The sequence below is a fragment of the Mytilus galloprovincialis genome, chromosome 1 (assembly GCF_965363235.1).
Source record: "Mytilus galloprovincialis chromosome 1, xbMytGall1.hap1.1, whole genome shotgun sequence".
Taxonomy (NCBI): Eukaryota; Metazoa; Mollusca; class Bivalvia; order Mytilida; family Mytilidae; genus Mytilus; species Mytilus galloprovincialis.
This window is the reverse complement of record NC_134838.1, coordinates 89,912,992-89,940,051: the sequence shown is the minus strand read 5'-3', so window position 1 is coordinate 89,940,051 and position 27,060 is coordinate 89,912,992. Positions and strand designations below refer to the sequence as shown.

At 32.9% G+C, this 27,060-nt stretch overlaps 1 protein-coding gene across 1 annotated transcript; it reads right to left on the bottom strand.

Annotated features, from left to right (window-relative positions):
* Window positions 1–300: 300 nt before the first annotated feature.
* Window positions 301–26,751, bottom strand: LOC143044186 (F-actin-capping protein subunit alpha-like). The gene is made up of 10 exons (XM_076216083.1): window positions 26,573–26,751; window positions 9,399–9,462; window positions 8,884–8,935; window positions 8,196–8,259; window positions 6,429–6,499; window positions 5,577–5,792; window positions 4,849–4,933; window positions 4,456–4,527; window positions 2,386–2,448; window positions 301–1,424 (listed from the first exon to the last, which is right to left on the bottom strand). Exons 1-10 carry the CDS (start codon window positions 26,609–26,611, stop codon window positions 1,278–1,280), a joined length of 873 nt encoding a protein of 290 aa, XP_076072198.1. The 5' UTR covers window positions 26,612–26,751; the 3' UTR covers window positions 301–1,277.
* Between the last annotated feature and the right edge of the window lie 309 nt (window positions 26,752–27,060).

The window sequence follows — 27,060 nt, the reverse complement described above, 5'->3', positions numbered from 1 at the left end:
GCTGGTCTCTCAGACAATAATACAATGAAATAATCAAAACATCTCCACATCATATCAGTTACATTATTTCATGCACTAACAAATAATAAATACTGTTTTATATTGTGCAGTATATAAATCAATGGATAATAAGAAGTACAAAGAAAATAAATAATTTTATTTGTACATTGAATAAGCATTCATCAGTAACATGTTTTCTTTCTGAGGAATGTGAAAAGTTACAGGCTTTGTAAGTATATATAGTCATCCCAATCAAGATAGCACCTATTGAATAGTGTAGAAAAGTATGTAGCTATGTATCAAATTAAAGTTTATTCATTTTCACTTTAGAGACAAAGGTAGCAATACAAAATTTGCAAAACATCCCAGCTTTTCAGTAACATATAATCTTTGACAGTGTAACATGTTTTTCTTCATATAAAAATATTTGTATTCTTTAATGGATGTTAAATACTATTTGAGACAGGACAATTCTTCAACTCATTAATGTGTCAGCATATTCTACTCAATCAGGAGTTTCATCTGTTTGTCAGTGAGGAATCTCACCTTTCTCAGATATATCATATTGTAACAAAAAATAATGTTTGTTTTTTTTCAGTTGCAAATCCAGGGTGTTGGAATCCCTCTTTATCCTGGGTAAGGAACCACCCCTTTAAAACAATGGTTGGATCTGCCTCTGTTTTTTCAATCAATTTTTTTAAGACATACGTAAAAGAGTGAGATAACACACAATTTGTAGACAATACTGGATAATGCCAAAGATGAGACATTAATGTAGAAGACTAGCAACATTATATCATACCATCCTCCCAACAGTTTACCATTTCATCTATATGGATTAAACTATCAGCCATACAACTTAGATAATATGCAGCTAAATATATTTAAATGAAGTTGTAACCCCTCTGATACAAATTTAAGATATCACTTATTAATTGTTGGTCTCTATATAAACTCAATTAAACCCTTGTGTTGAATATAGATATTTAGTAGGATTATACATGTATAACTAACACAGCTCAGTAAACTGGTACCCAATACAAAACATAAATTATACTTATATCTCACAAGAAACGCTTTGTTTTATTAATAGGAAATTTTGCTGATTTAATGTATTATTATTATTCGTGAATCAATGTATTTGCTATTATTATGTAACACGACTTGTAAGTCATGAAAACCGCACCAATAACTTTCAAGAACTTGTACTTGCAATACAAAAGTTTATCATTCTTGTCCATTCTAAAGCCATATACAAATTAATATAAAATTGTTCACTATTTTTTCCCTTGGCTTAGCTGTTGTCCTACAGAATAACTCATTATTTTGTTCCAGTCCACTTTTGTTCTTGTCACAGGCAGTTGACGTCTCAGAGCTTTGAATGTTGTGTCTGACATAGTCTGGTAATTTTCATTTATTGCCATCTATAAATACAAACAATCACAAATATGAAATTATATTAGAATTTTACACCATCAAAAAAGAATTTCAAGTACTATTTGAAAAACACTTTTTATTCCCATCTTTAAATAAAAACAATCAAATCATTACAAACATAAAATTATATTAAAAGTTTACGCCATCAAAAGATAATTTCAAGTTCTAATTGAAAAATAGTTATCAAAAGTACAAGGATTATAATTTAGTACGCCAGATGCGCGTTTCGTCTACATAAGACTCATCAGTGACGCTCATATCAAAATAGTTATAAAGCCAAACAAGTACAAATCTGAAGAGCATTGAGGATCCAAAATTCCAAAAAGTTGTGCCAAATACGTCTAAGGTAATCTATTCCTGGGACAACATTAAAATGTTATTCATAGTTGAAAATGCCAAAACAATAATATACATCTTTCTCAGCTTGTTCAACAAACTCGGCAAAATAAGTTTATGATTATTTAAGAATTTTGTTACATTCTTTTGTTTATTTCATTAGCACTTTTGATATAAATCAATTCACAAACAAGAAATTATAAGTTTTGTTTCCAGGTTTCCTGGAGATTGTAGTTTGGTACATTTTAGTGTTATCTGATAATGACTGATATATCTTAAGAACATGAATTAAAATCAAATTTTCACAGTGAACAAATTATTTTTGATACCAATACATACAAATCACTTTTTTAAAACATCAACTATAATACTGCAGAATAAAACTAATTTGTCTCTTAGAAGAGAAGGTTTTATCTAAAAAAAATTATATGTCAATATAGATAAAGAATGACCTAAACACTATGCATATTGAATGAGCAATCTTTGAATAAAAACATGATGGTTTTTATGGTATTGCTGTTGTCTGTTCTATGGTAGGGTTTATGTCTCTTTGAGACATTCCCCATTTCCATTCTCAATTTTATATGGTATCAAATAAAACATTTTACTAACCAGGTATTCTTTTTCAGCTTCTGATATAACATTTACAAATTCTTTTGCTGTTTGTTGTTCTGACTGAAAATATACAAAAATCTTGATGCATGAAGCATATTTATATTTGTTTCCTTTATTTGAAAATACTGTGAGTGAAGCCCTTTCCAGCTGATTTTTCCAGTTTGTTTTTGGGATACGATTGCTTTCAAGCAATCTGTAGACTTATACCGGTGGCTCAGAGCAATTTCCCTCACGTCAATCGTTTTATTCTAAACATTAAGGAACATCTCAGATTCTTATGATTGTCTTGCTTTAAAAGGTAAAAACAAACAAAGGGATTGAACTTAATCAACTTTCCTATAATGTTCTTATCATAATCTTCATGTTTGATAATTCCCTTGACTTCGATGCGTGTTTTTAACAACACGGAAAATCAGAATTAAGCAGTATTTATATTTAGTGTAGTTATAAATTTAGAAACACGTCAGAGGGAATTCCCAGTTTTGATAAAATGCGAGAGTTCTCTGAATACCGATAAATCTATTTCTGTCATATAAGAACTGAAGTGGAGTTTTTCTTATATGTTACCGTTATGAAACTGATATTTGAGATTGTACTTCCATAAAGAAATTGAGAACCATCTAGGTCGTTTAATAAGCATTTAATATATCTTGCCCCAGGGTTTGATTTGGAAATTATGCGCATGCGTATAGTTTTCTTGACTTTAAGGGGTTTTAGATTGAATGGTTGCTCTGGATTCCCCACTCAATTAATTAATTTATAACTCATGGGATCTTTTCTATGTATGTCTGCTATTGAGGGTTATTGTTGTTGCATAATTTTAAATCATATGCATCATTTAGATTAAAATAAATATATTCCACATTGTAGAACACCCCTTCAGGCGAAATGGAGTCTTCCATATTATCGTTTCTAGTTGTCTCCCTTACGGCAGGAACTTCCGTGAATTCTGAATATAAACAAGACGTCAAGTATTAGCTCGTTCTGTCAATAAACGTCGTATCATATTAAAACCCAATGCAATTTAAACCGATAAATGTGTACGGAAAGGAGCCATGATGACTGATCCAAAGGAAATTAAATATTTAAAGCGTTAGGAATGGGGTTCCTCCTAGAATTAACGTAGGAAAAAAAGGTGATAAGATACGAATTGAAATCTACATCTACATCTACATCTACATCATACGACTATCCATCAGCACATTGATGACTATACGTCGGCGCATCGCTAACAAACACTTAATAAAATATAATAACCAATGAGTGAAATAAAATACCTTCTCTGACATCTCTCACTCTGAGTCAGTCAGTGACTGTTGTGGAAAGTAAACTTGGTATTGATAGTACAAAAATAAAACACAATAGACCTAATTACATTGTTCATACACTTTTATCCGGGTTTGGCTATTTTGTAACTATTTTACATGTCTGTTTGTCATTTGAATTAGTTTTGAAAATAATATTATCCAGCTACATGCATACATGTGTCAATGAAACAATGGCAATCGTATCCCTCAGAGCAATCTGCTCTTTGATTATGTTTTGCTGTTACACCACTATGCCATGTTAGGAATTATCATTCATAAACATGAATAACCCCACCAAATTTTTTCAATAGGTTGTCCCAATTAAGGAGCCTGTTATTCAGTGGTTGTCATTTGTTTTGATGTTTGCTAAAAAAAAATAATTGTTAATTGAAACTAACATAAAACAGCCTGTTGGTTTTCTCTTTTGACATTTTTCCCATTTATAGCTAACTAAAAAGTATGAGTTTTGCTCACTTATGAAGGCCTAAATGTAAAATAATGCTGTAGATTTCCATTCCTTTGTCTCTGGTTAATAGTTGTCTCATTGGTAATCATACCGCATCTCCTTATTGGGAAAATTCTTTCAATTAAAAGATGATTAGATCAGCACTGATTCAGTTCAAAAGTTCACCAATACTTGTCACAGGCAAATTAAACACAAATTTTATTAGAAGATATATTCATGTTCAAAATTACATCTATTTGTTTTCAATATGTTGATTCACTTGATTAAGAATTTCATTGTAATTCACTGACTTACCGTAACATTTAGAGACTGTTTAACTTCTTTAGAACTAACTAACTGTACATTTCCATCTTCATAATAATGGACCTGAAATTAAACATTCCATTTTTTATCTTTTCAAATGAGAATATACTTTCTACAAAATATTAAAATGTTCTTAAAATATAAAAAAAAATAATGCAAAGGATAACCTGTGAATTTCCCTTTGTACTTTTCAAAGTACATTGCCTATTAACTGTACAGTATATATTTTCTCTCAAATCATTCATTATTAAAAATTTCAATGACCTGCAAATATTGATATTGTTGTTTGTGGACTAACATACTATAATCTCTGATTTTCTTAGTTATCTATAAGTATAATATCTATGTTTGTTAATACACATGTATAACAGATTTTTTACTTACCTGAACTTTAAGGACACCAGTCAGTTCACATTTACCACCTGATTCAGGAAACGTAGCTGACCATTGTGATCGCCATCGGCCATTCCTAGTAAATAAAGGAAAAATCAATCATACTTCATAAACAGAACATAAGCACATTTCTTGTGTATTCAAAATGTGTTCACATTTTATAGTGTTTATTATAAAGTGTGCTGCTAAGTGGCATAATAAATATACCTAAGTCATGACAGTTCAATATATTGACTTTTTTTTAAATTTAAATATTTGCTCATGTCTCTCAGTAATTTTTATGTATGATTTTTTTTAAAGGCATAACAACGAGATTGAGGCAATGTCAAAACCATTAAATTTGTTGAAAACTCTGTTAATATTACTAAACATTAGAAAAAATACATGTTTCTACTTAATTGAGTTATACTTCTTTATTATCTCTCGTCTTACAAATTAGCACAGGTTTTTGGTTGTTATCTAATTGTTACATAAAATACCCAAATTTCAGGAGGAATTCACACTGTGTTGAACAGCTCAGTAACAATTCACGGGAGCACAATGAAAAAGGTAGGTCATTCGATTAAATTGAAACAGTACACCACGAGTCATGATAAAAAAGAGGGAGCACTGCTCCCAATACTAATGGAAAGGTTCTATCTGGTACATTGTGCAATAATGAATTAAACGCAACACTTATAAATTAAATTAAGTATTATAAAAATTCAATGTGAACTTACCAGAAATTTCTAGGTTGAAACTGATGACTTTCTAGGCAAGCTATGATTGTTATATTTCCTCCAGAACTACTACCATAAATTGTCACTACACCATTTTTATAATGTTTAGAACGATATTCAGTAAATGCGGTTTCTATTGCTGCCCTCCATTTCTCTGCACTTTTATCAACATCTCCTGGCTGATAATCACTGGCTTCTTTTCTTAGATGGTCATATCTTTGAAAATAAAAATTAAAAAATTTTAACTTCTGCTTTTTGAACTGATTATCATTAGTTACAGTATGATGTATGGAGTGTGTGATTATCTAACTCCAAAGCCTCAATGCATCTTGCCAAGCTGAGCAAGGATCTGGTTTGTTGTAACAGTGACAGTGTAAATATGCATTGTTCAAATGTGAAAATAGTTGCATTCTAGAATGACAAAAAATAATATGTATCAGGTTAGAACATATTCAACCCTCTAATTTTTAATCACAACTTCAAAGTGAAAATATAGTATCATCAGCATGTTATTTTAAATAAAATTTCTTATTCAGAACACGATTTCAGTAACTTCAAATTAATCACTAAATAATTGTGTTTACATCTGTTGGGTTTCCAAGAGGGTATGGTGTGTTTTTCCCTCTATTATTTTTTCTGTCTGCACCATGAGTTGCTGACCCAATTATATATATAAAATGAAATTTCAAACAAATAGAAGATTTCGTTAATGTGTTTTCATGTTAATGAATGGACACTGTACATGTTTGTCATCTGCCCATCTCCTGTAATCCCCAAAACAATAACAGATTTATTTGTTCAAAAATCTGGTTAAAAACAGACCTTAGAATGAGATTTATGTGAGAGTACTACCTGAAAGATTTTTTAGTTCTTGGGTCCAAAAATCTACTTCCTCCTAAATCTCCATGTTCTGTTATAAGTACCTGAAATGTGTAATATGAAAAAGCTTTAATGGAATTGTAACCTTGCAGCTACATAATGCATATCTTGGAATAAATTGCAGTAATATGATTTCAAGTATAAGAATTTTCTTGCACAATTTTAATTTGGCCATGGCAATAGAATATGTTTTTTGCATTTATGACATTGCAGCTAATGAGCAAGAATGAGAGATTCTCTTTAATGCACAATAATTTAATTTTGGATGTAACGCGTCTTCTGATTGGCTGACGTTATTTTGTTTATGAGCCCATAGACATAATTTAGTCATGTAACTGTGACGTCATCAACGTTTTTTCATGGTTTTCTACGGTTTAAAATGGAATTTAGAATTAAATTATAAGAAACGACTGTAATATTTTTTCTGTCTATTCGAAATAACAAAAAATGTGGTGCACACTGTTAAATAACCCACTACGCGCGTTATTCAGTGTGCACCACATTTTTTATGTTATTTCTTCATAGACAGAAAAAATATTAAAGTCATTCCTTAATTAATAATATTCAAGATGATAATTAAAAACTGCAAAATTTCCTTAAAATTACCAATTTAGTGTTTTATGTTCTATTTTTAGCCATGGTGGCCATGTTTTTTGAAGAAACAGAAAATAAAACACAAACTTTTTTCTAGATACCCAAAGGATCATTTAGCTTAAATTTGGTTGAAATTGGTTCAATAGTTTTAGAGAAGAAGATTTTTTAAAGTTAGAAAACATGATAAACAAATTGTGTAAAATTGTCCTTAAAGGGCAATAACTCTTTAAGGGGTCAATTGACAATTTTGGTCATATAAAACTTATTTGTAGATCTTACTTTTCTGAATATATTTGCTGTTTACAGTTTACCTTAAGCATTAATACTATTCAAGATAATAACCAAAAACTGCAAAATTTCCTATAAATTACCAATTTAGTGGCAGCAACCCAACAATAGGTTCTTAGATTCATCTGAAAATTTCAGGGTTGATAGAACATTACCAGGCGAACACTTTAACCCCTTGTCAGATTTGCTCTAACTGCTTTAGTTTTTGAGATATAAGCCAAATACTGCATTTTACCCCTATGTTATATTTTTAACCATGGCGGGCGGCCATGTTTTTTGAAACAGTAAATAAAACACAAACTTTATTCTAGATACCCTAAGGATCATTCAGCTAAAGTTTGGTTGGAATCTGTTCAGTAGTTTTAGAGTAGAAGATGTTTGAAATAGACCAGACAGACGAGGATGACGACGACGAGGACGTCAGACGCCTAGTAATGGCTAAAGCTCACAGTTCAGAAAAAGCTCACAGTTCCTTCTGAACTGTGAGCTAAAATGTGGTTCACACTTTAAAATAACCTGCATAGCATGTTATTCAGTGTCACTGTGTGCACCACAATTTTGATGTTATCCCTTCATAGACAGAAAAAATATTAGTCATTCCTTAAGTAATAAACACTGTAAAAATGTAAATTCTGGAAAAGATTAGTACTTGGGTACTTTTTAACCTGGTTTTTAGTGGGATTTATGGAGTCATATTTCAATTATTCTAAGTAATGTACAAGTTTTGTGGACTTTTAATGTCTTGATGATGACTTGATCACGTCCATTTTACACTTTTATCACCATATCTTCATGCTTAGAATTTCAACTGTAATATAAACAACATGAACATGCATGTCCATAACTTTTGATACTTACATTTTCTGGAGTGCTTTCAACTTTGCATGGTGTAAATTGATCTTTGTTATACTGTGCAAAAGCTCTATTAAAAAATAAAGAGCATACAATATTTTAATGGTAATCTTATGTGATGATTGGATGAGGTTATCAATATTCTCAAACAATTCATCTTTCCTTCAGACAGGTTGGATTTCTCATCATTTTAAACCAGATGCTCTGCAGGGAGCAGCTTTATACGACGCCAACGTGATACCAATATACGACCAAAAAAGAAAATTTTTTTTGCGGTCGTATAAAAATAACTTGAAATAGTTGATTGTCTTTTAAGCTAATAAATATTCTCTTATTTTGTGTAACTCTGCATTTCATATTTTTAATGGTTTAGGACGCAAGTTTCAATCTCATCATAACGATTTCCAACTGCAAGAAGTAGGATCATACATAAATAAAATTCATCTATTTTACAAGAATATGATTAGTAAGATCTTTATTAAGTGCAAGAATCCACTAAAACAGAAATTGCAGTAAAATGTGTCTAAATCATAATTGAAAATAATGACTGAACATTCAATACTGCTAGCCTACCATAAATTTAAGGAGTGAGAAAATTCAATAATGTAAACATGAATAAATGTACATGTATTTATACTTATAGTACATGTAATGGAGATATCAACATGTTAAAAGTGTAAAATATGACACCTACCCTGAAGCTCCCTCTTTTAGCAAGTTGTCATCATTTAGTAAAATTCTAACATCTGAAACAAATCCATTGATATTTCTAATAAATTTGCTTTAACTCCAGTATTTAAGAAGTACACATAATTAAGAATAGGAATATATCAAGTTATGAATTATATATAGTTATATAAATATGTCTTTTTAATTAAAGACTTTATTCTTTAAGTCATGTTTCCTTAACTACATGTAAACATTGCATTTATATGTTGCGATATGATGTCAGCATTGTAGTCTACAAGAGAACAAATTGAAGGTCTGTTGGTAAAAAGACATATTTTAACATTTTATGCAGAATCTTAAGCTTGTTATCGTGAAGAAGAAGCTGCATACATCACAAAATGTCAATAAAATTCTATATTGATGCATTTTAGTTATCACATAAAATCATTTAATAGGTAATCATTGGAAAAAGTCTTTGAATAATGCATTTTTTTCATAATTAATATCTTCATTATCTTTTATTACTTTTTAAAAACTTACCATTAAAAACTTCATTAAATTCACCAGGAGGTGCATGCAAGATGAAATCAGAGGCTATATTGACCTAAAAAGAAAACAAAATATCAAATTATATTCATAATCATTTAATTTAAAATTAAACCAGTAAATTCCAGGAATAGCCTGAAAGAACCTTTCCTTCCTTTTGCACTTCCAATCTAACAGTTCTACTAGAAACAGAATCCACAAAAATCTCAAATAACAAAAATAATGGGGAATGTGTCATGGATTAGACACAGATGATCCCCACGCTTGCATAAAATGTTATAAAGGGACATAACTCATGAAATGTAAAAGTGGCACTACCCAAATGTGTACTTGAACGTAGTTGTGATAATAAGCATTGTGTAAAATTTTCATAACTTTAAGATGAGGCAAATTTTATTTGGAAAACAGAAACTAGAGGCTCTAAAGAGCCTGTGTCGCTCACCTTGGTCTATGTGAATATTAAAGGAAGCAGATGGATTCATGACAAAATTGTGTTTTGGTGATGGTGATGTGTTTGTACATCTTACCTTACTGAACATTCTTGCTGCTTAAAATTATCTCTATCTATAATGAACTTGGCCCATTAGTTTCAGTGGAAAATGTTAGTAAAAATTTACAAATTTTATGAAAATTGTTAAAAATTGACTATAAAGAACAATAACTCCTAAGGGGGTCAATTGACCATTTCGGTCATGTTGACTTATTTGTAAATCTTACTTTGCTGAACATTATTGTTGTTTACAGTTTATCTCTATCAATAATAATATTCAAGATAATGACCAAAAACAGCAAAATTTCCTTAAAACTAACAATCCAGGGTCAGCAACCCAACAACGGGTTGTCCGATTCATCTAAAAATTTTAGAGCAGATAAATGTTGACCTGATAAACAATTTTACTCCATGTCAGATTTGCTCTAAATGCTTTGGGTTTTGAGTTATAAGCCAAAAACTGCATTTTACCCCATGCTCTATTTTTAGCCATGGCGGCCATCTTGGTTGGATGGCCGGGTCACCGGACACATTTTTCAAACTACTAACCCAAAAGATGATTGTGGCCAAGTTTGGATTAATTTGGCCAAGTAGTTTCAGAGGAGAAGATTTTTGTAAAAGATTACTAAGATTTACGAAAAATGGTTAAAAATTGACTATAAAGGGCAATAACTCCTAAAGGGGTCAACTGACCATTTCAGTCATGTTGACTTATTTGTAAATCTTACTTTGGTGAACATTATTGCTGTTTATAGTTTATCTCTATCTATAATAATATTCAAGATAATAACCAAAAAGAGCAAAATTTCCTTAAAATTACTAATTCAGGGCCAGCAACCCAACAACGGGTTGTCCGATTCATCTGAAAATTTCAGGGCAGATAGATCTTGAACTGATAAACAATTTTACCCCATGTCAGATTTGCTCTAAATGCTTTGGGTTTTGAGTTCTAAGCCAAAAACTGCATTTTACCCCATGTTCTATTTTTAGCCATGGCGGCCATCTTGGTTTGATGGCCGGGTCACCGGACACATTTTTCAAACCACTAACCTAAAAGATGATTGTGGCCAAGTTTGGATTAATTTGGCCCAGTAGTTTCAGAGGAGAAGATTTTTGTAAAATATTACTAAGATTTACGAAAAATGGTTAAAAATTGTCTATAAAGGGCAATAACTCCTAAAGGGGTCAACTGACCATTTCAGTCATGTTGACTTATTTGTAAATCTTACTTTGCTGAACATTATTGCTGTTTACTGTTTATCTCTATCTATAATAATATTCAAGATAATAACCAAAAACAGCAAAATTTCCTTAAAATTACTAATTCAGGGGCAGCAACCCAACAACGGGTTATCCGATTCATCTGAAAATTTCAGGGCAGATAGATCTTCACCTGTTTAACAATTCTACCCCATGTCAGATTTGCTCTAAATGCTTTGGTTTTTGAGTTATAAGCCAAAAACTGCATTTTACCCCTATGTTCTATTTTTAGCCATGGCGGCCATCTTGGATGGTTGGCCGGGTCACCGGACACATTTTTTAAACTAGATACCCCAATGATGATTGTGGCCAAGTTTGGTTTAATTTGGCCCAGTAGTTTCAGAGGAGAAGATTTTTGTAAAAGTTAACGACGACGACGGACGCCGGACGCCAAGTGATGAGAAAAGCTCACTTGGCCTTTTAGGCCAGGTGAGCTAAAAAAGTAGAGGCTCTAAAGAGCCTGTGTCGCTCACCTTGGTCTATGTGAATACTAAACAAAGGACACAGATGGATTCAAGACAAAATTGTGGTTTGGTGATGGTGATGTGTTTGTAGATCTTACTTTACTGAACATTCTTGCTGCTTACAATTATCTCTATCTATAATGAACTTGACCCAGTAGTTACAGTGGAAAATGTTAGTAAAATTTTACAAATTTTGTGAAAATTGTTAAAAAAAATGACTATATAAAGGGCAATAACTCCTTAGGGGTCAATTGACCATTTTGGTCATGTTGACTTCTTTTTAGGTCTTACTTTGCTGTACATTATTGCTGTTTACAGTTTATCTCTATCTATAATAATATTCAAGATAATAACCAAAAACAGCAAAATTTCCTTAAAATTACCAATTCAGGGGCAGCAACCCAACAACAGGTTGTCCGATTCATCTGAAAATTTCAGGGCAGATAGATTTTGACCTGATGAACAATTTTACCCCATGTCAGATTTGCTCTAAATGCTTTGGTTTTTGAGTTATAAGCCAAAAACTGCATTTTACCCCCATGTTCTATTTTTAGCCATGGCGGCCATCTTGGTTGGTTAACCGGGTCACCGGACACATTTTTAAAACTAGATACTCCAATGATGATTGTGGCCATGTTTGGTTTAATTTGGCCCAGTAGTTTCAGAGGAGAAGATTTTTCTAAAAGATGACCAAGATTTACGAAAAATGGTTAAAAATTTACTATAAAGGGCAATAACTCCTAAAGGGGTCAATTGACCATTTCGGTCATGTTGACTTATTTGTAAATCTTACTTTGCTGAACATTATTGCTGTTTAGGTTATCTTTATCTATAATAATATTTAAGATAATAACCAAAAACAGCAAAATTTCCTTAAAATTACATATTCAGGGGCAGCAACCCAACAACGGGTTGTCTGATTCATCTGAAAATTTCAGGGCAGATAGATCTTGACCTGATAAACAATTTTCCCCCTTGTCAGATTTGCTCTAAATGCTTTGGTTTTTGAGTTATAAGCCAAAAACTGCATTTTACCCCTATGTTCTATTTTTAGCCATGGCGGCCATCTTGGTTGGTAGGCGGGGTCAAGCCACACATTTTTTAAACTAGATACCCCAATGATGATTGTGGCCAAGTTTGGTTTAATTTGGCCCAGCAGTTTCAGAGGAGAAGATTTTTGTAAAAGTTAACGACGACGGATGACGACGCCGGACGCAAAGTGATGGGAAAAGCTCACTTGGCCCTGCGGGCCAGGTGAGCTAAAAACAGAAAAAAACAGCAATTGAACCATATGTAAAGAAGCATTACTCTAGAACAGTAAATATGATGCCACCAAAATTTTAACTTGATCTGTGTTTTGTGGCAATTAGCATTATGCATATGTTTCATAACATTTGGTTGCGGCAAACTTAAAGTCATAAGAAACCTCAAATTAAAAAAAATAATGCATATGTTTTTTATAACTCAATGGATAGTTTACATTATAAAACTTATGTACATATACTTTTTTCTGAAGAAAATTCTTTAATTTATTCATATTTAGAAGAAGTTTACTTTATTCTAATTGCTTCCAGGAAGCAATTCCCCGACATATTTTCCGTATGCAAAGTGACCTCAGTGTGACCCATCTCGCAAAAATCTGGTGATCGCAATACGCATGGATGTCCTTAAAATAAACTATTATATGAATTTACATGTTAAACACGTGCTCAATTTCCATGCTTTTTTGTAGATTTTTTGTTGATTGTTGACAAACAGGTGACAATCCTTAAACTTCGGCTTCAAAACACGAACTTTAATTACCTGCCATATATTCACAACAACACTGACCGATTGAAAAAAAAAAAATTGATGATTATACGAAATTTATGCCAAAAAAATGAAAACTTCTTGAACAGAAGACTAAGTTTATGATGTTTGTATGCATTGGTTCAAGAATTGGAAGAACATTATTTTTCACCGGTCACTCGTTCCTTATGACTTTAAGTTAGAGACAGAAACAAAAAATCCAGCAATTTTTCAATTTATTAAGGGGCATTACTCTAGAACGGTAAAAGTAACAAAACCAATTTCGAACTTGATCTGTGTTTTGTGATAATAAGCATTGTATTTAAGTTTCATAACATTTAGTTGAGGCAAACTAAAGTTAGAGAACGGAGAGAATTTTGGGACGTACAGACGGACAAGGGTTAAACTTAATGCCCCTTCTGCTAAGGCCGGGGGCATAAGGCATTAAAATGTTATAGTTTATTATCTTACATTCTTTAACAATTTTAAAATATAACAGCACATTGTCCAACACAGTTCTTCATTAAAGGACAAAATCCTCATAACACTACTATTTATCAATTTAAAAGGTTATATTCATGGTCACCAGACAGTGATATTGTTTGGCTTAAACTACTGGAGAATACAGGGTTTTTGAAAAAAAAATGGCTTAAAATTATTCCCCAAAAGACAACTTTTTTCCCAACCAGTGCAGTCTCAGTAGTAATTGTGCATGAATACAAATTGAAAAACACTCATTTAAATATTTTTCATGCCTAAAATGACTATATATGCAGATTTGATGGTCTATTTATGTATATTCACTGACAATAAGGGGTCTTATTTCAAATAAGCGTTTACCTCTTGAAAGGGGGTCTGCAAATTGAAGTTACAGTCAAATTCATGGTATTATAGATTTCCCAATTAGATAAAAATTCGTAAGGGTTCCGCGGAACCCAGTGTCTCGCCTACTTTTGCTGTTAATCGCAGATTCAACAAAAATGAGGAAAAACATGAATAAAAATTTCCCTCTCGATACTGTCTTTTGATTGAAAGAAGCTTCCAAGTTTGGTAAAAAATCCAGGATAGTTTATGAATCTAATAAATGTTTTATAAACTTTAACTGCAGACTGTATGTAATGTTAACTGGAAGAAAAACTAAGTCATTTTATAAGTAAAATACGGAAAAAGTGAATTTTTTTTTTACAAAATTTACTTCTGAATAATATCTTATGATCAGAAACAAGCTTTTGTGTAAGTTTGATAGAAATCCAGGATAGTTTAAGAAAATTATAAAAATTTAAAAACTTAAACCACAGAGTGAATGTTTTGTTTCTGGCAAAAAAACTAAGTCCATTTATAAGTAAAATATGGAAAAGTGGAAATTTATTTTTACAAAATTTTCTTCTTGATACTATCTTATGATCATAAACAAGCTTCTGTCCAAGTTTGGTACAAATCAAGGATAGTTTATGAAAGTTATTAAAATTTTAAAAACTTTAACCACAGAGTGAATGTAATGTTTCCTCGCAGAAAAACTAAGTCCATTTATAAGTAAATACGGAAAAGTGGAAATTTATTTCTACAAAATTTTCTTCTTGATACTATCTTATGATCATAAACAAGCTTCTGTCCAAGTTTGGTACAAATCAAGGATAGTTTATGAAAGTTATTAAAATTTTAAAAACTTTAACCACAGAGTGAATGTAATGTTTCCTCGCAGAAAAACTAAGTCCATTTATAAGTAAAATACGGAAAAAATGGAATTTTATTTTTACAAAATTTACTTCTGGATACTTTCTTATGATCATAAACAAGCTTCTGTCCAAGTTTGGTAGAAATTCAGTATAGTTTAAGAAAATTATTAAAATTTCAAAAACTTTAACCACAGAGTGAATATTTGTGGACGCCGCCGCCGACGACACCGACGACGACGCCGACGACAACGGAATGTAGGATCGCTTAGTCTCGCTTTTTCGACTAAAGTCGAAGGCTCGACAAAAATGATGCATATTTCCCAATAAAAAAGGGTAGAGGTAGTTTTGAAAAGAGCCAACAATATCACTGCCAGACAAGGGTATCACTAGTAATACAATCATTTTGTGCCTTAAATATCTGAGCATACATGTATATTACATTGATAAATTTCTGGATGTTAATGGATAGTATGTATAGAATGTTGTGATCAATGCACTATATGTTGTGTATCCAAAATGGTTGTGATCAGCCTTGGAATATTTAGATATCAAGTCAGTCCCATTAGGTTTTGATTGCATTTCATGCATATTTTATTTAAACTCAATGTGCATTTGTACATGAATGCACAAAATAATGCATACCTGCCAACTTTTGAAAGTGCCCATGGGGGTTTTAGTGCACAACAACAATTTCAAAGGTTAAATTCTTTGCGACATATTTTGCATGTGCTGTTTTGTGGTCTAGAAAAATTGTCATATTTGTATGATGAGCTTACTTGCATGATTCTAGTTATTATATCAGTAGAAAAGATGAGCATGTAGCTATAAGACCAGGATTTTTTTTCATGTGTAAGGATTCTAAATGATTGTTGGCTTTTCCAATTCAAAATTATGCAGAAAGAAAGACATTTATCAAGTTGGGAACAACACCTAGGGGTAACCCCTCAATGTAAGGCCATAAAAAACCCCACTTTTTATAAAATGAGCACATATTCATACTATCTGAAGAAATTTTCCCAAAGAACTACAAATGCATACATCTTATGATCCATCTGGTATTATATGGTCAAACACATGTACAATAATTTTGAAATGTTCTTAGACTTATATCTTCTTTATTACTCAAAATAATTGGACCCCTCATTTAGAAAAGTTTTTCCAAATATAATGAATTTTCCCATTTTTAAGTTAAAAAATCTTAATTTTTCTTATTTAATTTTTACAATAGTTAAATGACCTCTTGTCTTAGGGACAGTCCTTCATTTAAGGGATACCCCTCATGTGGGAGGTTGTTCTAAACCTGTTTGTTTGGTCCTTGTGAAAAAAATTGAATAGTACATTGTACTTTAAATGATTTGGTAATGTAGTTGAATACATAAATAACATATGTTACAGCAAGTGTAATGTCAATATATTAGTGAATAAACTATTATTTATTATCTTTATGGTAGTACTGCATCAGAGCTCCAGATAAGAATTAACAAATTGGGTTTTTTACCCACCATTTTCTTATACAATTGGGTGATAAAGTTTTTTAATTGCATTATCAATTCATATTCACCCCTCATGTTAATATCAAATTGGGTTTTTCACCACCAAGCTCCTTAATGTATTGGGTTTTTTCATCAACACAATATTGAATATTTAGGGAATATCAACCCCACATTTTTTTCCATCTTAAATATGTTTCTTTCTTTGTTTAGCCTATTTTACTTGGTTTAGGGTTAGGGTTATTTGCTAGCTGTTTCATTTGGTTTATTCACTGAGGAGCAATTGTAGGTTTAATTTGTGTTCCGTTTCAAACCGTCTGCCAGTTTTGTATTTTCTCATATAAACTGATACAAAACGGATATACATGATATATGTGTATTCACAGGCACTCGTCTTATACCTTTATATAATAAATTCTGAGACCAGTGCCTGTGTGTGTATTCCGGCATTAATTATAACCGTAAAATGAAAAAAAAATAGTATATAAACTCTAATTATACTTGAATGTTTTTGTTTTATTCCAATTTTCATAAATCTGGGTTTAGTTGTCTTTTATTAGAACTTTTGGTTTCTGATGCTTTATCATGTCATAATTGATTTGGCCTTTCACTTTTTCCAACTGATTTCGTTTTTGAGGAAACCCCGTTTTTATCAGCAATGTTCTCGTTAAGATACGCACACACGTCCGTGTGTTCGATGGACGCTTTCTAAAAACACTGACTGAGTCTTGTTATCATCATAACTTTCCCTCAGCTTTTCAAAAGAAGCAGAAAACATGCTTCTATTCAATATTTTTACCGGACATTCACTTTCGTTTTAATTCAATGTATGTTATGATAAATTCCGAGCAATGCCAACAAAATTTGACTACATGACACACGCTAATTGGATAAACCCCGAGAAGATCGAAATGTTTTCAAAAACATGTGTACCTATTGAGCAACGGAAAACTCTAACAGGCACCCATTTCAGTTACTTGATGCAGGGATCTATTTTTAGAACGAAAGGAAATTTCCAATTATAAATATTATAAAAATTCGTAAGGGTTCCACGGAACCCAGTGTCTCGCCTACTTTTGCTGTTAATCGCAGACTCAACAAAAATGAGGAAAAACATCAATAAAAATTTCCCTCTCGATACTGCCTTTTGATTGAAAGAAGCTTCCAAGTTTGGAATAAAATCCAGGATAGTTTATGAATCTAATAAATGTTTTATAAACTTTAACTGCAGACTGTATGTAATGTTAACTGGAAGAAAAACTAAGTCCATTTATAAGTAAAATATGGAAAAAGTGATGTTTTTTTTTTACAATATTTACTTCTGAATAATATCTTATGATCAGAAACAAGCTTCTGTTTAAGTTTGGTAGAAATCCAGGATAGTTTAAGAACATTATAAAAATTTTAAAAACTTAAACCACAGAGTGAATGTTTTGTTTCTGGCAAAAAAACTAAGTCCATTTATAAGTAAAATACGGAAAAGTGGAAATTTATTTTTACAAAATTTTCTTCTTGATACTATCTTATGATCATATAAAACAAGCTTCTGTCCAAGTTTGGTACAAATCAAGGATAGTTTATGAAAGTTATTAAAATTTTAAAAACTTTAACCACAGAGTGAATGTAATGTTTCCTCGCAGAAAAACTAAGTCCATTTATAAGTAAAATACGGAAAAAATGGAATTTTATTTTTACAAAATTTACTTCTGGATACTTTCTTATGATCATAAACAAGCTTCTGTCCAAGTTTGGTAGAAATCCAGTATAGTTTAAGAAAGTTATTAAAATTTCAAAAACTTTAACCACAGAGTGAATATTTGTGGACGCCGCCGACGACGACGACGCCGACGCCGACAGAATGTAGGATCGCTTAGTCTCGCTTTTTCGACTAAAGTCGAAGGCTCGACAAAAATAGTTTACGCGACGACTGTAAACTGATAAGGGTAAATAACGCAAATGGTAGCCAATAAAAGGGTTGAGAACTCATGGTTTTGGCATATAATTGGGTTTTCCTTTGAATTAATTGGGTTATTGAACCCTGCAATGTGCAATTGCATTGGGTTTTTTATTATTTGTATTGCGTGATCACGCAAATACGCAGCTTATCTGGAGCTCTGACTGCATCATTGAATTTTGTCAATCAGCCATGCTTTTATTCTTAATCTGTGTAAGAACCTCATTGAAGGTGAAAAATCACCTGCCATGTTCACAATTTTACAATTCTGACTAACACAGTCAGGGTTCTCGTTAAGACGCGTATACGCGTCCTGGACGCATGGGAATCGAGCTGGACGCATCATTTTTTAAACCCGTGAGTCCCTGGGACGCGTCCTGATTGTATCCCCTGAGTCTCAGAAACATCATTTTGCCTAGAAGATTTATGATATGACATTGTTTTGAGCCGTTGTTTTGACAAGAAACTAAACCGGAAGTCGATGTCAAAACATCGATGTGATGCGTAGATCAATATTTTTGACAGCTGATAGATTTATAATTTACATAATTTACATTATCTGCATGGTTGAACAAGCCAATGAACGGCGATTATGAGACATTTGTCAAAAGTAAAATTGTTTGCAAACTATTTTTTAAATACAAATGCTTGACTGTACCTTAAATGGAATGAATATAAATCCAAACTAAATTATTAAAAGCAGAAAAATCCAGAAAATTAAATGAATTCCTTCACCAAATGTTTTCTTTTGTTGACAAACATGTCACATGATCATTTAGGCGGGAAAAATACTTGGGGAAACACCTAAGTAACAGACAACTCTGTCTGGATATTTATAGACATTTAAAATAAACAGCTGATATGGTAGTGCCATGAAAGTATTTAAACTTGGTGTATTTAATTCAATCTACACTTATTTAATTGGGAAAAGGGTGTAGAGGGGAAGGGGTTAATTTGTAAAGTTATTTTTTTTTGTATTTTTAATAAATTTTGGTAACTAAAAATGACCACACAAGTTCTTTAACTGAGTTTATTATGAAGTAGTCCATTCATATTAAAAAAAAACCAACTAAAACCCTACTATCGTAGAGTGGTTGTTTCGGACACAAATTAAGGCTTAGTAAATAAGAACGTCTGCTTGCAATGATACTTGTATTGAACTCTGAAAAGCTAACGTCACAACAACGGTGACGTCGTGTACAAGGAGAGCGGTAGCGGGAAGACCTCATGTGCAATTCTTAACATTCTGGGGGCCCGCAAATGAATTTAATTACAATAAAATGAAAATAAATTATGAAAATTTCACTTTCAATTACTGTCTCTGATAAATATTAAACTTTGAATGTCTTTAACTGTCTTTAATAATGAACACGAATAAATGATTTCATAGTCTGTAATATAGCACGAGCACTTAACAGTCCATAACAGTGTACGATAGTCTCATTTGGTCCATATTTTATCTATTCTTTTGCTTTGGTCTTCGCTCGTCCTGCGGGTAGTATTTCACCATGTGGTCCTGTGTATTCTTCAGCTACCAGTTCTAGTGGATATAATAATTGCGGTTCCTTTTTAAGTCTTTTAATTACATTTTCTTTTCTCCACTTTGCAATCTCTTTGTTCACTGGTGAAGGTGGATGATTTTCTTTCCGGGATAAAGTAGCGAACTGTCTGTTGTCATGGTTACTTGTTTTCTGATATGAATCTAATACTTTCCTTCTCCCTGTCCTCTCGTCAATAGGTTCAATGCCAAATGATTCTGTCTTCCAAAACTTCCCCGGGTTGCATTCTTCTGTATTTTGTGATATCCTCAAATTCATTGTAGATGTTTGCTGGTGTTTGTATCTTGGTGTACTGTGAAGTGGTCCTGATAATAAATAACCAATTTTGGATTTCACGGCAGTAGGTCCCTCGCCTCTAATAATATGGTTTTCTACAATTGACCAATAGTAGTCGGCTCCTACGAGTAATGAGATGTGAAAATTGTCGTTCGTGGTAACTGGATGCGCGAGTTCTATTCCTGATAAATACGGCAATTTAGCGGCTTTACGGATGTACGTTTTGAGCGGTGCGGCGATTTCCGGTACGATCAATACTCTGATCGGCAATTGTCCTTCATCTGTGAGCAAATAAATAATACTAGTTTTTAAATGTCTAATTCTTGTACTTTCTGCACTGTCCCCAAATCCGGATAAGTTTAAAGTCTCTGTGCCAGTTATTGATAACTGTAATTTAGCGGCTAGGTCTTTTGTGATGAACGATCTCTGTGCTCCTTCATCAAAAAGAATGTTGGCATCTGAACAGTGTCGTCCCGATCTTACTGGATTAATTGCAGTTTTTAGCAAAACATTCGTGGTTGCCTGTGAATGTGAAATTGTGTCCGGTTCCTTCGCGTTGTGTTGTATGGTACTTACATTTACACTGTCTAGATAATCATTATGTGTATTATCTTTACATAAACTTGTGTGATGACGCTTGTCACACTTTCTGCATGATTTGATTGACTTACAATCAACCAAATTGTGATGTCCTAAACAGTTGAAACATAAGCGGTCTCTTTCGACTATTGATATCCGGTCTTGATATTCAACAACTTTGGTACAGTTTACCGAGGCGTGTGATTCGTGACAATAATCGCACTGTTTAGATTTGAAGTTAGTGTTTTGGTGATTCTTATTTTGGTGGTTGTGACTTGATTGTCGATTTCGCGGTATTGTGTTCGTTAAAAATGCTGCAGTAGCGGTAGGATTTTCATGACTGTCTGTTGAGTTACCGGCTTCCATGATATTTATTTCATTAAATATGCCTTTTCGTAAGTCTGCTAAGCGTATGTTTGTGGACCCAAATTCTCTTGCTAGGTTTTTTCGAATTTCCCCTGGTAGTTTGTTCAATATTATTGGCACTAACAGCGCTCCGTATGAATCATCAGTTTGTCCTAGTGATTCTAAACCTCTTATGTAAATTTCAATGTTGTCATAAAAATGTCGGAGGTTGAAAAGTGTGTACCTAGGCGACGTAATATCAATAAGTTCCTGCATATACCTCTGTGTAATTTTATGTTGCTGACCATATCTTTCTTGTAATAGGGAAATTGCCTTTTCATAGTTTGCATTAGTGAGCGCAAAACCTGTCACTGATTTTAGAGCTTCATCGTGAAGTAACGATTTCAAATAATTGAATTTTTGGACGTTGCTTAAGGTTGGGTTCGTATGCACGGCTGTCTCAAATGAGTCCCAAAATGATTGCCATTGAAGTATATCTCCATCGAAAGTAGGGAGATTCAACTTGGGTAGTTTGTTGTATTCACTAGTTGAGCTAAAGGATGGGCGAAAATCTGACAAACGGTAATTTAAGTTGTTCTGGTGTTCTGTATATGAAGAGTTTATAGTATGAACGGGTTGAGTAGTTTCTATGCGTGGAGTAAAACTTTCTGCGTGTGTATTCAAAGCTGTAGTTTTGACTAAGATAAATTTGTTGACTTGACGAATTTTACCTTCTAAGTTAAATGCATACTCATCTGCTTCAACGATCTCTGTTTCAATATCTCCGTCGTCCAGTTCCTGTACTATGTCCTCATCTAACTTGCGTAATATTTCTTGCTTCCGTTTCAGACTATCCAATATGTTTGACAAATCCTCCGTGTCCACGGTTCCATCTTCTTCTTGTTGAACGTCTTCAAATTTCTTTATCAGTCTGGAAACTGCACTCCTATGTCCTGCTCGTATCGAACGTAGCTTCAGATTCATCCTGGTCTCGGTACCAATATCGTAGAGTGGTTGTATCGGACACAAATTAAGGCTTAGTAAATAAGAACGTCTGCTTGCAATGATACTTGTATTGAACTCTGAAAAGCTAACGTCACAACAACGGTGACGTCGTGTACAAGGAGAGCGGTAGCGGGAAGACCTCATGTGCAATTCTTAACACCTACCTATCGCCCTGATTTTTTTTTATGGAACTCTGGCTTTGACAAACCAACATTTTTTTCAATGTGGCCCAACATCAAGAATATGATAGACCCAGTTAGAAGTCTGTTACATGTATATATTTTGAGCAATAACTATTAAGAGGGCATAATTTTTTTTAATTTAATAAAAACTACCAACCCAACACGCATCGTTTCAGTTGTATTTCGTCATATTTCATTATATTATGACACAAAAAAAATACATGCATCCTGGACTCATCAAAATCTTTTGGGACTCACCATTTCTAAAAGTGATGAGTCCCAGGACTCACCATGAAAAATTCCTAGTGAGAACCCTGACACACAGAGGAATACAACACAATTTCAAAATCTAGCATGTTAGAATAATCTTGAGAGAAAACGTTTTTGATTGGCTCATTAATTTGATCACGAGAAACACAGAATTTGATTAGCTGAGCATGATTGACTTCCCTTGGACACAGTTCAAAATCAGGAACAATGAAATTTTTCGTGTAGATTTTCAAAAATCGTGTTTTAGAGGTTTTTTCACAATCACGATCATGCAATCGTGAGAAAGGGTCAAAATCGTGTAGTACACACCTAAATTGTGAAAGTTGGCAGGTATGATAATGTATATCACATAAGGCCAAGAAAAAATATATGTCTGTTTCCTGCTGCCAAGGCAAAAAAATCAGGGTCGGTAGGTCAGGATTTATTTTTTTTTTTGCACTCCCTGTCAGATTTGCAGATGGTTAAATGTCATGTTTGGTTAGGGTCCTGTACCCTAAAATCATTCAATCTCTTTAAAGAAGCTTTAATTGAATAATCCTCCCAGTGCCGACATTTTTTAAACCTTAATTGTATCACATTTGTGCTGGGAGCAGCCATTTTGATTGTTTGGGTATAGTAAAATACGGAGCTGGATCGGACCGGAAACGAATTTTTCCGGACCTGAAACGATTTTTTTCCGGAATTGAATAAAAAGATCTAGGGTCGGGGGATTTGAGTCAGGGTCGGTCGGGAAACAGGAAACAGACATATATTTTTTTTTGGCCTAATACATGTATGTCTTTATTCGACAAACATTTATACGTACATACATCATATAGAATGGGTTTTAAAGAGCTTTTATCTCCATTCTTTCATTTATACATGTAATTAAACTAACTGTCATACATATTGACTTTTTCTATAAAATTATTTGTTCTCAACTTTTTTAGTGCTGAATTTCACATCATGTCTCCAAATTAGTGTTCTAATGACTAATAGTTTTTCTTCTTGACACTACTTTTAAGTCATTTTGTCAATGTCTAATTAGTAAGACCAAACCTGTCACATGCAAGGGATTTCAAGAACTTCCTTTAGAACTAAACCATTCTTTTTAAACACCCGGGGGGGTCCCCTTAGCATCACTTCAACTGTTTTGATAATATTTTCTGTTTACGATTTACACCTAAAACACTGCTTATTAAGAGAGTTAACAGATATCCTAGGCCATCAGGAATGTATATGTACCTTCAAGGCAGTGATTTTCCAACCCTCATTTTGGGGCCAAATTTCGGCCCCATTCCCAAAGAGAAATATGCTCTTTTTTTCCCAATTTTCAGCTCTAAAATTCCCAATCGTATATGGACATCGTCGCGAGATTTTGTTATTGTCGTATCTCCGTATCGTGTATTATTTTGTTGACAAATCTCTGAGCGTTCGGGGTATTTCGGGAGTTATCATTATCGTTCACTTAAGACGATGAATGGTTTGCAATCTTTTTTGGTTTGCATTGCAATCTACGATATTCTAGTCATGTTTGCGCTTGAAACAACCGAATGAATAATTCAATGACAAAGCAAAAAAATGAGACATAATGTAAACAAAATGAACGTAGATCATGTCTCATAATTCCAAATATTACACAAAGAAGCTAAAGGCGGCGGACGGTAGTAAATGCCGGAAGCTGGAAGCTTTTGGATTCAAAAAGTCGTTTCTACTTCCTTCTGATGAAACAAGTGAAAGAAGGAAAAGACCGACTCTCAGATACAGAACTGGAACAACTAGTTGACATGTTTAAAAATAAACATGAAGGAAAACTTGGAATTTTAAATAAAACTAAAAAATAAATGCTTCAGATTTCAAATGTGTCTTTTTAGAATTTCTATAGATTCTCATTATAAATAGAATCAGAAGGGATAGGTTGAATTTTACCTTTCAAGAGTAAAGTTACAAAGCTTGAGTGCATGCAAATGTGTCCTCAGACACATTCAACTTTTATTTTTAATCCTTTTCCTTAAAAAGATAGCTTATTTTGTAGGCAATTCATGCAGTTAATCCTTCTCAGAATGCAGGATTTTGCACCTAATTTTCAAAATTTTCTTGGGGGGGGCATGCCACCAAACCCCCCTAGCGAGGCGCACACGGCTTACGCCGTGTGCCCGCCGTCGTAAAGACCAATCATATTTTTCCAAAACCATAATTTTTTTCCCAATTGCATGGGCCCCAGGACCCTTCCCCTAAACACCAGGAAAATCACTGTTCAAGGTTAACTATATATATAGCTGTACCTTCAAGGTTAACTATATATATAGCTGTACCTTCAAGGTTAACTAAATTTGTGTATCATAAGTCTGTGCTAAAATATCGAAGTATTTCATACAATATCTTCTACCAAAACGATGATTGTAAAAAGGTTGTCACAAATAATTTCCCACTTAGTGGAGCAGGTTTATCCTACTATTCTTAGTAACTCCAAAAGGGAGTCAGGTAAATGTATATGCAAACTAATCTCAATTCTGAAATTAATGCCTGCATTTATTATTGTGAATCATTGACATTACTGAACCAATAAAAATTCCAACTACTAGCTACACACTCTGAGGACCATTATTTTTATAATTTTGTTAGGTGTGTAAACTAAGTTGTTAAAACCTTACTTGTCTGAGGCCAAATAAAAATATATGTGTGGTTCCAGTTACATACTTTTAAAAAATGGGGTCGGTAGGTCGGCAAATTGTTTTTTTTTTTTTTTAATTTTTATTTTTGAATGTCAAAATCCGGAAAAAAATCGTGTTGACCGAAATTGTTTCCGGTATTATACACGCCCCAACCAGAAGTCCACCATTTTTACATGTGTTTGGTTGTAAAATAAACAGTCATGATACGTTTTTAGTTAATTTTGTTGCATTCTGTTATGAATTGTTGCATTTTAGCCATAACAGTTACTTGTGATGGAAATTCAGATGACAGAAATCTATGAATTTAATTATTTTAATTCACAATCCTCAAAATTTGATCGTTTGAAAATTTATTTTTCAGAAATGAAAAAAAAAGTTCTAGGGTCGGGGGGTTTTAACTAGGGTCGGTCGGGTTACTGGAACCACACATATATTTTTATTTGGCCTGAATAAAATCCTATTAGCCTGGGGCATCAGACTAATGGACTAAACTGTCAATTCATATAATGCAATTAAAAATGTTGAAAAGGAAAATCACTACTGAATGCCATTTTTTTTTTTAGCAAACCTAATACAATTGCTCTTTTTGCATTAATAAAAACATGGCAATAGTTTCTGAATTTACAATATTCAATGGTATTTCCAAATATGGGCATTTCTTTAAATGGATTTCAGCAATGACTCATTTGTCATCAAATAAAATTATTTGCATTCAGTATCAAAATGATCCAGTCAGCCACATATCAATTCAATGTAATTAAATAAAAACACTTTTCTATGGGTGTTTCAAGACATAATTTGGCATTGGTAAATATGAAACTGTTTGTTTTTGTTTATTTCCTTGTCAATTGTTTTTTTATAATATGGTAAATAATGCATTGTTCAACTATAAGAGAATCAAGCAGTTTTAATTAAAATTCATTATTAAACTTCTAGGGAAGCTGTAGAAAATAATTTAAACATTTCCTAATACCAAATAAACGATTTATTGAAAATGACAAGTCAACATGAGAAAGCGGAAGTCAACGGAAACACCATAAATAACGCTTCTTCCTTGTGTCACAATGCAGTTATACCCTTGTGTCCATAGTTTGACTTCATAAAGCCAATCTTTTTATAAAAATCACAAAAGAAGTAAAGCATGCATTCTAGTTAAATAAAACTAGGGTATATTACCTTATCATGGTCGGAGATGGGTTCACCGTAATCAGCCATCTTGCCTTTTGTCACGCCTTCTGGTATACGGAACTGTGGGTAAATTAGTAACAGTCTCGTATATTTGTCTTTTTCTCAACAAAATCAACTATCAATAATCTGATCTTCTCTAATAATATACAGAAGTTGTAAACTATTTGGTTTGAAGCAAGAAAAATAAACAACTTTGAGCAGAGTCAAAGGGCACTTGCCGAGGTCAAGGTTAAACGTGGGTCAACTCGGCCCGAAGACAACTCGGTCCGAGTCAAATCGGAGGGTCTATAAGTCAACTCGAATCGTCTATAAAGTCAATTCAGACCATTTTCACTTTCAAAAGGGGCATCGGAACTTTATTGGAGGCGTTTTGACTTCTCATCAAACAGTGTGTTTCGTTAAGTCATTTTGTCTGAGGTGACTCTGTAAACGGTCCGAGTTGACTTGAATGGCGGGCCGAGTTGTCAACACCCTAG